Source organism: Somniosus microcephalus, chromosome 5 (genome assembly GCF_052327205.1).
Source record: "Somniosus microcephalus isolate GS21.2 chromosome 5, FLI_Smic_1.0, whole genome shotgun sequence".
Lineage (NCBI taxonomy): Eukaryota > Metazoa > Chordata > Chondrichthyes > Squaliformes > Somniosidae > Somniosus > Somniosus microcephalus.
The window spans coordinates 55081859-55098205 of NC_140991.1; the positions used below are offsets into that span (position 1 = coordinate 55081859).

At 41.9% G+C, this 16347-nt stretch overlaps 1 protein-coding gene across 6 annotated transcripts in view; it reads left to right on the forward strand.

The window, feature by feature from the left end:
- Window positions 1–1075: 1075 nt before the first annotated feature.
- The window catches only part of LOC147117045 (partitioning defective 3 homolog), an 862692-nt gene continuing 847420 nt past the window's right edge, over window positions 1076–16347 (forward strand). For 5 of the 6 annotated variants that reach the window (XM_085987633.1, XM_085987634.1, XM_085987635.1 and 2 more), the window contains exon 1: window positions 1077–1529. In XM_085987633.1, coding sequence (XP_085843759.1) covers window positions 1410–1529 — 120 coding nt within the window. In that variant the 5' untranslated portion in view covers window positions 1077–1409. Of the gene's footprint in view, window positions 1530–16347 lie in introns of all 6 variants that reach the window. The other variant, XM_085987637.1, reaches the window with a different exon arrangement.

Below are 16347 nucleotides of genomic sequence, written 5' to 3' on the forward strand. Positions count from 1 at the left end.
TCACCTTTAGGGGCGCTGCAACCCAATATCGCGCTAGGTGGCGCTAAATTGCGCCTGGCGCTAAACTTTGCGCATCGCCAGGACTAGCGCCCCAAACGCGGCTATACCGAATTCCTAGGCCATGGTGTTTTAATAGAGTGAATAGAGAAAGTATTCCTCTGGTTGAGGAGTCAGTGAGAAGGAGTCATCAATTTAAAATTGTCATTAAAGATTGAGGAGAGAGGTTAGGAGCAATGTCTTTAGTGGGTTGTTGGAGCATGGACTGCTTTGCCAGAGGGATGTCACAGCTGATATCCTCTCCCAACCTCCCTGCAGAATCACTTTTCCAGCTGTCACTGGCAAAGACTGGCTGATTTATTTCCCACTCCTTGGGCTAGGAAGCTGAGGTCAATCATTGTGCCCCAGATAATCGTCCACCACGTAGACTGAGGGGAGGAGGAACCTGGGAATGTGGGAGTGACTGGGTGCAGTATTGGTTATTTAAAAAAAAATCTGGCCCTGAGTACACCAATGGATTATCTTTAGAAAAAGGACTTGCATTTCTATAGCGCCTTTCACCACCACCGGACGTCCCAAAGCGCTTTACAGCCAATGAAGTACTTTTTGACATGGAGTCACTGTTGTCTTCTTCTTAGGCAGTCCCTCGGAACGGAGGATGACTTATCACTGTTGTAATGTAGGAAATGCGGCAGCCAACTTGCGCACAGCAAGCTCCCACAAACAGCACTGTGAAAAGGACCAGGTAATCTGTTTTTTAGTGATGTTGATTGAGGGACACCGGGGATAACTCCCCTGCTCTTCTTCGAAATAGTGCCATGGGATCTTTTACTTCCATCTGAGATGGCAGAGACCTGAGACAGTTTAACATCTCATCTGAAAGACGGTGCAGCACTCCCTCAGCACTGCACTGGAGTGTCAGCCTAGATTTATGTGCACAAATCTCTGCAGTGGGACTATGAACCCACAACCTTCCTGACTGAGAGGCGAGAGTGCTATCCACTGAGCCACAGCTGAAACAGACTGTTATTTTTTGGGGGGACGGGTTAAAGCCGAGCGTTGGATTTGCAGCGTAGCGGTGCTGTCAAGGGCCAGGGAGACACTGGGTGGCGCCTTCCCCGCTCGCCTGATTCAGGCTCTTTCTCCAGGAAACACTGCGCTCGCTTCTGTGCTCCACTCCCACAAATAGGAACAGGTGGCCGCAGGCAGGGCAGGCACAAGCGCCGTGCACAAACCCCGAGCGGGCCGCTCGCAGACACACCATGGAAGATACTTCATTGTACACGCCGAGGGCGGAATAAAGCACAGAAGTTTGCACCGGGAGGGGGTAAAAGCAAAAGGAGATTTGCCTTCTTTCTTGGGTTTACGCTCTTCATTTCTGCTCCGGAGATACCTTGTGTGTGTAAGGAGTAATGAAAGTGACCGTCTGCTTCGCGAGAACCAGGGTGGTTGTTCCTTGTGGAGATGGAGCCCTCACCGTGCACAGCCTGATCCAGCAAGCGGTGACCAGGTACCGCCGAGCCATCGCCAAGGTGAGTGAGTGAGGGGGAGAGGGACGGAGACACTCGGGGAGGAGACGAGATGACATGAGAGGAGAGGAGAGGAGCGGGCCGGCCGCCGCCGACACAATGTAGCGAGTAATGTAGCCAGAGACCAGCCGGGAGCAACATGGCGCTTCCTGATCTTCATGCTGGATACAAGGTTTCAGCTCCCCCTTGTATTTTAAAGAGGGCGGGTGACGAGAGAGAGAAAAAAGTACCAAACCGCAGCCTTAAAGTTACTTTCCTCTCTCTTCACCCCCTCCTCCTCCCCTTCCTTTTCCTACCAAGTTTTGGAAGTGGAAAGTTTTTTTTTTGGTAACTTTGTCCTCGGTATTTGTTCGCTCAGCATCCCACAAGGCGTTTCAAAACAAAAATTGGTGTGAGGTGGAAATGAGGATTGGGAGGAGAAGGTGGTTTAACTCCAGCCCGAGGCTTTCCCAAGAACGGAGGCCTCGGAGAGCTTCTGGGACAGTGTTTTGACCAGAGTTTGACTTCAACATTTTCAGCCCAATTGTTCAGCCGGTCAGACACGGCAGTGTGGAAAATCCAACACCCATTGACTGAGGATATTAATCGCAATTCTGAACAAAGTTTTTTTTTCCCATTTCGAGTAAATTTTGTCACTGAAACGATGAGATTAGTTGGACCTCATAATGTTGATTCTTGGGGCACCAGGATCAGATTTTAATGGATTAACAGAAATAATGTACGCAGATTTATCCCCAGCAAACAACAACCAAAAAATGTATTTGTTGTACTGTAGATGGACACATTGCTTCCCTTTAACTCGTATCCATTAGTAATTTACATTCGCCTCAATTATTACAGAAAATAAGTTGATAAGAATAACTCTCTAAATGTGTTGCCATATGCTTGTTAAGTAGACCAGAGCTCACTTTCTTGTAAAAGTTTTAAAAATTAACACGTAGACACTAAAAAGTTCTGCCATGGACCTGAAAATGCACTTTGGTTGTATTTATGACATTTGCATGTACCTGCAGTACTGGTCAGTTATTTTCAAAGTTGTTGTACCTTTGCTGTGTTCTAAAATTGTATTTTTTTAAAAAAAAGCCCACCCACTTTGCTGTTACCACTCTGAGTGTATGATTTGCTCAAGCATAAATGCAGTGTAATTTTCACGAGCCTGTCAATTATTTTGAAGCGCTCCGAACAGTTGTGACCTAATATTGCTATTATGTGCATCTCTTATCACTTGGCAAAATTATATCATTTCATTGGGGCAGTGCACTTTCTTTACCACTAATAACAAACAGCACTTACAGTAGATATACATGAGCCGAATCAAGTTGGCATTTTGATGTGCTGAACTGAATGCCAACTCTAGTTGAACTGAAAGTGGAGGTTTGGGTCGGGTTGGGTAATTTATTGGTGAGAGGAATTAAATTGTCTGCTTTATGAATGGACTAACACTTTGATCAATAACATTAGATGTTAGTAGAAGCCTAATGTAAATCTACTGCTTCACTGCGCCAGCCATAACTGCTGGTTAAGCATGTTTTATGTCCCTGGATCATAATTGTGATTAATTTTGTGAATGTTTACACATGTGATTGTGTTCTGGAATAGCTGCAATATATAGCCATTGATAGTGTTTACTAGCAAGAGACATTCTAAAATTATTTTAATAATTGGCTGAACAAGTGTTTACTTGAGGTAAACTTTTGATTGATTTTAAAGAACACATTGACGTATCCTTTATGTGCCGTTATAATCCTTGCCACCCAGATAGTAAGTATCCGAAGGAGGTAGCATATGCCTTTTGAATTTTTTTAATGAGCAGCCCTTAAACCAGCATTCTAAACATGCCCTTATTTAGTAAACTTACTAGTATATATTTCTAACATGGGAGAGCCTAATTTTTTTTATTGGTCTTGCACAGGATAAAACCTTGTAACAAGGTTCACAATGTGGAATGACAAAAAATATGTTGTCACCCAAAGCAAGTCCTTTAATAATCTGAAAAATTAATGGTTGCTGTTTAGGTAGAGAGGTTTTTAATCACAGTTTTAATTCCAGATTTTCAGCAGATGGAAAAAGCCATTTAAAAAGGGCAAATTGGATACTGGGTTTTTATATGTAAGGGCAATGAAAATAAAAGCAAGGAGATGATGAATTATGCAAAACACTGGTTAGGAAAGAAGGACTTTGTATTTATTTACAGGTAGCACTTTTAACGGGTCTGTTGGGATGTCTCAAAACACTTCAAAAGTAATGAAATGTATGTGAAGTGCAGTCACCCTTGATATGTAGGTAAATGTGGCAGTTGTTTTGCACACAGCCTCACAAACAGTAATGAGATGAATGTTCAATTAATCTATTTCTGGTGGTGTTGGTTGAGGAAAAACTGTTGAACAATTGAGGAGACCTCGCTGCTCTTGTTTGAATAGGCAGACTTAATGCTTGGTTTACTATCTCATCTGAAGACTAGCACCTCTGGCAATGCCATGCTCCCTCGGTACTACACTGACGTGCTAGTTGAGATTATGTGCAAATGTCTTGCAGTGGAGTTTGAGCTTTCAAATGTCTGACTCGGGTGGAAATATGATGTGCAGTTTTGGGTACCCCAGTATAGAAAGAATATTGGAGCCATGGAAAAGGTGCAGCATAGATTCACTGGGAACATAAGAGGATGTAGTTGCGTAGAGAGACGCGGGGGGTGGGGTGCTGGAGGGGAGGTGGAACTGGAGCTGTATTCACTGGGACAGAGAAGATTTAATACATTTTTTTAATGATTTGAGTGTTTAAATCATGAAAAATTATTTCTGCTGGCTGGTGAACTGGTAAGAAGGGTTCATTATTTTTAAGATGCGCACAAGCATCATAATGGAGGGGGTTTGAACTAATTTTATTTCATGCACAGCATATTACATAGAATTATATAGAATTTACACCACAGAAACAGGCCATTTGGCCCAAGAGGTCTACGCTGGTGTATGTGCTCCACACAAGCCTACTTCATCTCACCCTATCACCATATCCTTCTAAAAGTTTAAACTATGGATTGACTTGCCACAAGTAGCTTTTGTCACTGAGTTAGTCTCAACATTTTAGAGAGAATTAGACAAAAGCTTGACCAAATGAAAAACATGAAAGCTCAGTCGTGATATCTGTCGTGTCCAAGTAGCTTGCCAACAGTCTCATGTCGGCTCACTTAAAGAATGTCACTTCGGCAGATACCAGCTGACTACTGCAGCATAAATCACCATCTTCAGGAGAGGTAGCGAAGCTCCTCAACAGTGGACTGCGTTGCTGAATACTTGTTTTGAAGAAAACTGTGTTGAGAACCATTTACTGTAGTTGGATAAGCAGCAGCAGTGATAACTAAATATGTACCATCTGCTAGAATTAATTCTTCTTCAAGTCATCTCTTTCAGTGCAAGTCTGATCTCGGTGGATCTTTCCATCTTTTTGCTATAGGGAGCGTAATAGTTTGCTGATTTGCTTTAAATTGGCAAAAATGTGGCAAACTATTCTTGTCAGTATCGTAGCTACTTGCATCTACCCGGTTGTTCGGTGTTTTTAAGGAAAAATGTTGGCAAGTTTTGTGTTTGTCGAATTGAACTTCTGAATTTTGATATGGCACTCAGCTTTGATTTTACAAAATGATTCAAACTTCAAATCGCAGCTGGCTGTGCTAAGAATCCAAAATTTGCCTTATCCAGAGTAGATTAACTCCATGAAATATATCATCATGCTATTTTTTTCACTTGAGATCCTTGTTAAAAACAGTAAGTTGTGAACTTGTTTGATTTTTAAGTACAGTATGCTTGAAAATGGAACTCTCCCACACTGATTGGTGACTGCTTCAAACTGCTCTCACTATCTTCATTGTTTTCACATTCCACAATATCTAATAACCATACTCCTATTTCTTGGATGCAAATCACTGGTTGGGTGATCTTTTAGCCATGTATTTTTTTTACTCTCTTGTTTTTCTTTTTATGTGTCTTGCAATATCTTGGCTCCATAAAACCAGCAGTTTGTCAAATATTCACTTCAGCTGTAAGGTTGTTTGCCAGTGGAAAGAGCGGATCACCGACCCCCGTACTAACTCACACCCTGGTCCTGAAGTTTTCTCCTGGATCACACTTTCGTTGCTCAGACGTTTTGGTTTTTCTCATTAATTTCACCATTAGGGATTGGACTTGTTGACTATTAGTTAGCTACAAAGCATGTAACTGTTAAATTTTATGTCTCCTGTTAATATTGTCCAGTATATATTGCATATAATTAAAATTGTGTTTGGAGCACACCGTACATTGACTTTTGGGATCTTGTGCTCTATTCCAGCCCAGATGGATAGCTGCAAGGGTCCGAGGTGAAATCAACTTGAGCAGTCTCAACTTGGTTTGTTGTGGCCATGGACCCACAGCATGAAACGTTTTTATTGACGATCTCATTCATAAAGGTTGCTAATGTGGGAAGTGGAAGTGATCAGCATAAAATCTGGTGCCGAATGTACTTTCTGCCACTTGCTGTTCCTCAATTTGGAACAACGGCGGATAAATGGAGTTGAGGTACAGATCAGACACGATCTAACTGAATGCGGAGCAGGCTTGAGAGGCTGATGGGCTTTTTCCTGTTCCTATGTTCACCTTGTTAATAGTGTACCATATAATATTTTGAATCATCTCTTCAATCATGATGATTTGGGAGTTGGTGGTAAGATGTTCCCTCTAACATCTTCAAGGGATCACCAGTATTTTTGTTGAATGTTAATTACATAGAAATGTTGAAGACTTCAATTTGTTCAAATGGATAATAGCATGAAACATCTGGGGATATAATTATGGAAAAATGAAATGTAGTTAAACCATCAGTCCTGTTCCTTCCAGTAACTTTGTCTAATTCAAGGGCACTATCCATTTTATTTACTCTTGTAATGGTGAATAACTGCAGATAATTTTTTTTTTTTTTTAAAGTGCTTTGTGGCATTATTCCTGCCTCTCTTCCTTATTCTTTCTTCCCTGGGTTGTCCATCAGGACTTTCAGTTAACAATCTGACATGACCATCTTCTACATTCGACTCTGGCCAGCTGCGTTCCTCAGCTGATCTGTGATCGTCGCATTTTGCCATCTTGCATTGCATTACATAATATTTGCAGCTCAGAAACAGGCCATTCAGCCCAACAGATCCACGGTGGTATTTATGCTCCACATGAGCCTTCTCCTGCCCTTCTTCATCTAACTCCATCAATATATCTTTCTATTTCTTTCTCCCTCGTGTTTATCCCCTTAAATGCATCAAAGCTAGTCCCCTCAACTACTCCCTGTGGTAGCGAGTTCCACATTCTCACCACTCTCTGGTAAAGAAGTTCCTCCTGAATTCCCTATTAGATTTATTGGTGACTATCTTATATTTATGGCCCCAAGTTCTGGTCTCCCCTGCAAGTGGAAACCTTTTCTCTACGTCTATCTATCAAACCCTTTAATAATCTTAAAAGACCTGTATCAGGTAACCGCTCAGTTTTTTTTAAAGAAAAGAGCCCCAACCTGTTCAATCTTTCCTGATGGGTATAACCTCTCCGTTCTGGTGTCATCCAAGTAAATCTTTTTGGCATCTTCTCCAGTGCCTCTGTATCCTTTTTATAATATGGAGACCAGAACTGTTCACAGTATTCCAAGTGTGGTCTAACCAAGGTTCGACGCAAGTTTAGCATAACTTCTGTGCTTTTCAGTTCTATCCCTCTAGAAATGAACCCAATGCTTGGTTTGCTTTTTTATGGCCTTATTAACCTGCACCATTACTTTTAATGATTTGTGTATCTGTATCCCCCCCCAGATCCCTCTGCTCTGCTACCCCATTTAGACATTTATATATGTGGCCTCCTTATTCTTCCTACCAACATGTGCCACCTCACACTTAACGATATTGAAATTAATTTGCCAATTACACGCCCATTCTGCAAGTTTATTAATGTTTTCCTGCATTTTGTCACAGTTCTCCTCGAAAAGGTGAATTAAAATGAGCAAAAAATTAAAATGCAGAGTCGCACTGCACAAATGGTACCAATAGTAAAAAGATAGTATTGTAAGAGGTGCCCTACATATCTTTCAGTGTAATAGTACTCATTCTTTAAATTAAGCTATACTCCACATAATTAATGGAACAGACGCAGTGAAGGGTGCATATACTGAGCATATTCCTGAATCCCTTTAATGGAGTATTTGAACAGTGGTTAAAATCTGGAAGCATAGTTAGAGGATTAACAGTCTGCTGGTCTTCCAAAATGAGTAAATTAATTTTCTGCCGTCTGTTTTTGTCATGTGTTGATTAATTTTTGCACCTCTCGTAGCTGTTTAGGTCTTGTTTGATTCTGCAGGCAGTATTAGTTATTGCTATTGGGTATGTAAATTTTAACTGCGGAGCAGCGTTATCATCTTTCTCGTTTGCTCTTTGTATTATTTCAAAATGGCTTTAGATGATTAACAACAGCATCAGTAAAGCACATAAAAAATAATACCAATAAATGCTTATATGCTCATACACATTGTTCTTGATTTTGGGGTTGGTCTTATTCATAAAACATTGTCTCACTGGCAATAAAATGCACCATATTAAAAAAAAATACTGCAAATTAATTTGCCAGCACTGAACATTTTCATTAGGAGATAGGAACAGTCAATGGCGAGAGGCAATTCTGCTCATTCAGCACCATGTCTTCCATTCCAGCATCCAACTTTTCCACTAAATAACCTCAATTTATGTAGTGGTATATTGATAGCTAGTGGAAAGGAAATTGGTTTCTTTTTCGGAACTTTACTTTTTGGAGGTCACTTTTTTTGTGTTTTTTTTGCATTCATGCCACATACTCTATTGTACAGTTGAGTTAGTGATCATTGAGGAACGTCATCAGGGAAAAACATGTTCTGTGCTACTTATTATTTAAGCCTGCTTGAGCCTGTTTGGTACACTATGTTGAGGCTTTTTTTCTTTGGAAATCCAGTTCAAATGGCATTGCAGGATGCAAGAGTTGGAAACTAGCTGGATTGTGTAGGAGTTAAGTCTTACAGTAGTCTGCAGTGTATCGGAGCAGACAGTACGAACAGGAGAAAATTACTTCACATGAAGATGCTTTTAAATAATGTGCAGATGTGCAGTTGGAATTCTGATAGAGATCAGATCTCTTGAACAGTGGGAGTAAAGCTCAAGTTGCTCATGAAGACCATCTTAAACTCCTAAATTATATTTACAAGTTTAACTCTCTCCTTGCTATTTACTATTCACGTTAGCTGGAAGTTCTGTTTAGACCATTTGGTTAGTACGCCTAATCATTAAGCAACAGAGAAGGGTTATATTAATACTGTGTGATAATTGTGTTTGGATAGGAAAAGCCACAATCTGGCTTTCTGCTTTCCCTCACTTGTAGCGAACTGTCTGGTCTCAGCTCGGGCTGACCCCCCAACAGCACGGATAAGGAATGTAACTATTTGCGGAAAAAGTGACACGTTCATGTGAACCACACAGTCTGCCCAGTGCGATTTTGCTGCCCACAAATGAATGTACTTTTTGAATTAAAAAAAAAATAAAGCATTTAAATGTGCATAAGATTGCAAATTGTGCCACCTTGTTGCAGTGGCATGTCAGTAATGCAGTTTGCTAATGTTCTGCACTGTAGGGTGACATGATGCAAGTGTGTTCCCATGACTTTCCCCCCAAAGCATTCGTAACATTGGGAAGGCATGAACTGGATGCGAGGCCCTTTTTTCCACAGAAGGGAAGCAAAATGGAGTTAACCATGTCTCTGTTTTTGAACCTTTTTACAGACTAATATCGACACAATTGTCTGTTCATCCTTTTGACCATAGATTGTGAGAAGGGACATGTCTGGCATTGAAGGGGGAGTGATGTGAATTATTCAGGTTTACAGGGATGTAAAATTGATTGTAGAAAAATTGTACATCTGGGAAATGTCATTACTTAAGAGATGTGACAAATTCCTGGGCATCGCCTGCTGAAACCATGACACATTGCTCAAAAAACTGATTCCTTTTGTTCTTAGCTTTCTGTGACATTAGTATTTGGATGCTAAACATATTTAAAAAGTTAAATTGGGTGATAATACTTTTATGAAGAAAACTGGTAACTGGATTATTGTGGATTTAATGTAGTTTAATGCAATCTATTTTTTCCATTGTATTCTTTAAGGTTTTATAATTATTGAGGTTGTACTGTCTATATTAAAAGGCCAGATTATCCATTTTGCAGTTAATGTTTTTGATATAGGAATGCAAGAGACCACTTTCTACAATATGAGAATTATCTAGCCAGCCTGTTTGTCCTTCAGAAAATTATGCCTAGAGAAGGACCACCAGAATTGGTGCTTAAATCTACTTTTATACTGGTGACCTACCTGGTCTATGAGTCTGCTGCCAAGATAAGCGAGCTAGATTTAGTAGTGTATATGCCAGGAGCTGGCTTGCAGACACCAGTCTCCTAGAATTTGAATTAAAGCAACGGCAGAATAAAAGTAGCCTCAGTCAGACTTTGTTTGATGCCAAGAACACTAGAACTGCTGAGACTCCACCTCAATGTTAACATTCTGCATTTTTCTAAAAGAATCTGCATAAAATGCCACTGGCAAAGCTTTTCCTGACCGGGGAACAGTCTTCCTGACTGTTATTGCCTGAAGTTCTCCACACAAGGGATAGATATTCAAAAGTTGGGTTTATCATCACTTTCTGAGCTAGGCTTGTTGAATATCTTCTTGGCTATGGGAAATCTATTGTTTGTATACTTGCACCTTTTTACGCTGGATTCTGGAGACTGTGAGCTGGTTCCCTTTTATTTTCATGACAGAATTGTGGGGGGAAAAACTGGTTCCGTGATTATGCTGCCAGGATAAGGGAGCCGAATTTCATAGTTATAAGTGCGAAAAATTGGTGCTAAACACGCACCTGAAATCATGGAAGGGTCATCAGTAGTGCCATCTAGTGACACTTGCTCAGCAGTAGCCTGCTTATTGACATTCAATTTGGATTGCACTAGAACCACTCTGTTCCAGACCTCATCACAACTTGGATCCAGACATGCAAGAGTTTAATGTCAGAGGAGAGGTGAGGATAGCTGTCGTAGACATCAAGGCAGCATTTGACTGAGCATGCCATCAAGAGGCCCAAGCAAAACCGAACAGGAAAACCCTCAAGTCACTGGAGTCATACCTGATTCAAAGAAAGATGGTTGTGGTTGTTGGGGGCCAGTCATTACAGCCCCAGGACATCATTGCAGGAGTTCCTCATGGAAGCATCCTCGACCCAACCAGCTTCAGGTATTTCATCAATTACTTTTCCTTCATAAGGTCAGGAATGGGGCTGATGAGTCCAAAGTTTTCAGCTCCATTCACAACAGCCAATGAGCTATATAGACACTGGCTACAAGAGCAGGGCTGAGATTGGGTACTCTGTGATCAGTACCTGATTGTTACAAGGCTCAAGTCAGGAGTGTGAGGGAATATTTGCTACTGGCATGGATAGGTTCAGCCACAACAATACTGAAGAACCACCCAGGGGAGAGCAGTTTGTTTGATCAGTCACTGCCACTAGACTCGGTGTGCACCCCTTCCATCACTGTCACACTGTGGCCACAGTGTGAATGATCTATAGGATGCACTTTGGCAGTTCATCAAGTTTACTTGGACAGCACCTCCCTCCTCTTCAATAGCAGCAATGTTGTGGGAACACCATCACCTCCCAAGTTCCCCTCCAAGACATAGACCATCCTGACTGACACATATATTGCCATTCCTTTGTTGTCATCGCTGGGCCAGTATCCTGGAATGCTCTCTCTAATGCCATTGGGAGAGTACTGTCCACACAAGGACTAGCAGTTCAAGGAGAAGGTCCACCACTCCCCTCCTCCAGGCATTCATCTGCCTGAAGCTGTTGGCACTTTCTGGCGGTGGCCAGGTTATTAACCACCGCCTGGCAGTCCTTTTCCACTTCTTTCCATTGAATGTTTTCCACCTTTTATTGAAAGCATTGACTCCTTGCTAGGCACCCTAGCACCACTGACAGTGAGTGCCAACAGACTATTTGATTGTGGAAGTCATCACAGCTGAGCTTGATCCTATCCTCAGCAAAATAAGTCCACACGCTAGCAATTCCAGCAATGGCCACTGGGACTGCATTTCAAATCTGAGTGTTTCCAGGTCTGTGCGGCTGAGCTACTTGCTGTCTTAATCAGCTGAATGCTCTTAATTATCTTCACTCTCTTTTAAGAAAGAAGCCGTTTTAGTCATTTCCAAGAAAGAGAGAATTGTATTTATATGGCACCTTTCAAACCTCAAGATGTCCCAAAGTGCCCTACTGCCACTGAAGTACAAGTGCAATCCTCTTTTGGTATTCGTTAACCTTTTCTTGTGCTTCTTAAAATCTTGTATTGTTCCCTATGTTTTAGTAAGCGTCGTGCATGCTGCCTCTGGATCTCCAATTACATCATAATCCCAGCAGCTGTCTATTGTTGCATCACTGCGATTTACCACATTATTGCGGGTAGAATTTATAACCATATAAGAAATAGGAGCAGGAGTAGGCCAATCGGCCCCTCGAGCCTGCTCTGCCATTCAATAAGATCATGGCTGATCTGATCCTAACCGCCAATCCACTATCACAGAACCATCTCCTGAATCTAACGGAATTAGACACAGGAAATAGGAGCAGGATCAGGCTACACGGCCCCTGGGCCCGCTCCGCTACCCACAGGGCCATGACCGATCCGAACCTAGACTCATGTCCAAATTCCTGCCCGCTCCCCGTAACCCTTAATTCCCTTTACTTCTAGGAAACTGTCTTTCTAGCGCTAGAATATCTAACCAGTTTCTTTTGCATGAAATGGATTGGGAATTGAAGGAGCTTCATCTGTGTAGGGACCAATAACCATGCACACTGCGCGAAATAAAGATGTAATACATTGGAGGTTATTGGCATAGTTAAAAGAAAGGACTTGAATTTATTTTGCGACTTTCACAATCTCGGGACGTCTCGCGGTGCTTTACAACCAACAAAGTACTTTTGAAGTGTAGTCACTGTTGTAATGTGGGGAAACACAGTCGGGTCCCACAAACAGCAATGAGTTACATGATTAGTTAATCTATTTTAGTGATTTTGCTTAAGCGATTTAATAGCCAGGACATGGGAGAACTACCCTGCTTCTCTTGAATAGTGCCGTGGGATATTTTGCATCCACCTGCGAGGGTGGTTTCATATCTCAACCAAAAGTAGGCACCTCTGACCGTGCAGTACTCCCTCAGTGTCAGCCTGGATTATGTGCTCAAGCCTCTGGAGTGTGGCTTGAACCCACAACCTTTTGACACAGAGGCGAGAGTGCTACCACTGATCCAAGGCTAACACGTAATGTGCTTAGTTATAAACCAAGATGATCAATATGCCAAGGGAAGTGATTCATGTGGTGGTGAAGGGAATGTCTGCGGAGAGCAACAAGGCAGGAGTTGATTGGAAATGTAAGGACTGGGATGGCTAAATATTTTGGAATTTGCTTGATTTAATTTTGAGAACCTTCAGGAAGCCAAATGTTGACTTCATGTGGATTGTACATGGTAAATTGTGCCTGATGGTGAAAGATGGGCTCAATAGTTTTATCTAGTTTTGTGCTTGCTTATTGCTGATGAGGTTTTGCATAATTCCAAATAATTCTTTAGACAAGTCGTTCTAGTGGGTGTCTCAAATGGCACAGATTTTGCTATTGTATCTGGGGGGAAAAACAACATAATCTTAACAGCTCCATGATATGGAAGCTCTGTTAATTGACCGTTTGTGTCCAATTGAGAGTTAAAAATAGATTTTTATTTGGTCTTGTCAGGCTTGCATGTCCAAATATTTTTGGTCTAACTCTGGTTTGAAATGGGGGCAAGTTCTTTGTCTCTGCCTGGACTTTTTGTACTTTCACATTGTGTTCACAAGAACCAGGCAAGGTCCTCGATAATGAACTTGATATAAAGAGTTCTGTTTGATGGGCAGCATCATTATAATGTTAATATTTACAATTTTGGTAAACGAAAGTGCAACTTTTGATGGTTGTGTGTTCACACAATCTGAAATACAGGAGAGAAAGTACAAGTTATTCCCATTTTTACTACAGTATGAAAACTTAATATTTTGTGTGCTTGACTTCAAAGAAATGGCATTGCTTCAAAGGAGGTAGGATGTATGAATGTTCCAGGTCTGGCTGGTAGATTTTATTTCTGCTGTAGATGTATCAAATTCTTTGGGTGCTCAGGTATTCTGTGTAACTTCTCATCCTAAAAGCTTAAAAATTTATATAACACAAGGAAACAAGTGAAAGATCATATGGTTCATCCAAATGGACATTCATTTCAAGAAAGACTGAAAGCATCATTCTGAAAGAAACAGATTTAACTCCTTGTGGACCGTATTGAGTTCCCTTATATAATGTTATTTAAAATTTTGCCTGTGACTCTTTTGGCCTGTGTGAAACTTTGTTAATTGTAATGAAATTTGATAAGTGGTTGAACCAGCACAGAGTGGTCTAGTGTTATGTTTTTCAATTTCCAAGCTGGCAGCAGATGTAGTGGGCACCCTAATTGTTCTCTGGTAAGCAGTTTACTGGGATTAATTGTAGGACTTGGGCTGTACCAATGCATTGCAGGGGAGAATGAAAGAAACGGGCTTCAGTTTAACAGAAAGTCAGTCTGTTTATGGATCCTTGTTACGATGCAGGAGAAGACCGGAGCCATAATACTGTCCAGAAATACTGGGCCATGTGGGACCTGAGCCATTCCTGTTGTCCAGCAAAGCTAAAATGTGATGCGATGTGGAGTTAATGTCCAAAATACTTAGGAGGGGGGGGGGGGGGGGGTTTGTATTTTTCCTTCCCACCTCCTCTTTGACAAGCCCGAACCCTCAAACTGCCAGTCAGTAGTGCTTTGCCATTTTTAGCTGCACTGACATTCCCAATATAGAGGAACGTTGCCTTGGTAAAGATCACTTCATATTAAAGGTTACATTGTACTTTCTCTTATATAAGCATCATGTGCCAGGCTCTCTCCATCGTTGTATTACCCCAGCTTTCATCAGTGATATAACATTACATACACCACACATGCAGTGCAGGTAGGTGCTGATAGCTCTCTGCAGTAGCTCATCCGAGTTGTCAACCTTCATGCATGAAACCTGGACACGGATTATTGGCAAGCTATTGGGTGGGGGAGAGTGAGGAGGATGAGGAGGGACTCATGTCCAAGCTCCATTCCATTCGCACTCTGTGTTCCAGGGGCACAGTATCCAGCAGGAGTCACTGGGTAGCTGTCAACCAGGATTAGGAACCCCAGCTGATTTTTATTTTAACTCTGAACATGGAGGGCAATTATCATGCTTCAGCAACTGCCCTGCCTGAGATCAGCAAATGGCACAGGCTGGGAATAGAACCCAAGACCACCTAGCTTAGTTTTGCTCTGGGAATACACTGACCCACATAAGTGGCTTTTACTGTTCAATTTAAATTCTGGGAGAGTCGTGTCTCTGTGTTTTTACTCTGGCAATCCCACCTTCCTTGTCCTGGCAGCTGAATGCAGACCTACAGAAAACTGTGTCTATCATTCTGCAGCCAGGGTGAAGAAGCACCAGTGGGAAAGTGCCTTCAAGGAATTAGAATTACTTAGCATGAATTTCTGCTGGTCACAGTTACTTAGTGCGTATCTCCTGCGTATTCGTCCCTCTCTGCCAACATTTCATAATATTATCTGAACACCTCAGTGGGATTGTTGCCGTGTAATTCACCAAGAGGTATCCATTGTCCTCAGTCAAAAGGATTAGAGATACAGTGTAGCTAAACAGAAATAATGTAAATCTGACACTGTGAAATCAATGCGACTGAGGTATGTTCCCTTTCATTCCGAGTGCAGTACCAATACCCGAGTTGTGCAGTGTAGGCTTCTTTCACTTCCTATTGAATGAATTCGCGTTCTGCTTTTGGGCTTTGTGGAAGAACCTTTAGCTCACTGACCTACATTGGCTCCTGGTACACCTGCAAAAGGACATAGACAGGCTAAGTGAGTGGGCAGAGGTTTGGCAGATGCAATATAATGTTGGAAAGTGTGAGGTTATGCACTTTGGCAGAAAAAATCAAAGAGCAAGTTATTATCTAAATGGAGAGAAACTGCAAAGTGCTACAGTGCAAAGGGATCTGGGGGTCCTGGTGCATGAAACACAAAAAGTTGGTATGCAGGTGCAGCAGGTGATCAGGAAGGCCAATGGAATCTTGGCTTTTATTGCAAGGGGGATGGAGTATAAAAACAGGGAAGTCTTGCTGCAGTTATACAGGGTATTGGTGAGGCCACACCTGGAATACTGCGTGCAGTTTTGGTTTCCATATTTAAGAAAAGATATACTTGCTCTCGAGGCGGTTCAGAGAAGGTTCACTCGGTTGATTCCGGAGATGAGGGGGTTGACGTATGAGGAAAGGTTGAGTAGGTTGGGCCTCTACTCATTGGAGTTCAGAAGAATGAGAGGCGATCTTATCGAAACATATAAGATTGTGAGGGGGCTTGATCGGGTGGATGCGGTGAGGATGTTTCCACTGATGGGTGAGACTAGAACTAGGGGGCATAATCTTAGAATAAGGGGCTGCCTTTTCAAAACTGAGATGAGGAGAAACTTCTTCACTCAGGGTAGTAAATCTATGGAATTTGCTACCCCAGAGAGCTGTGGAAGCTGCGACATTAAATAAATTTAAAACGGAGATAGACCGTTTCCTAGCAGATAAGGGAATTAGGGGTTACGGGGAGAGGGCAGGGAAGTGGACGCGAGTCTA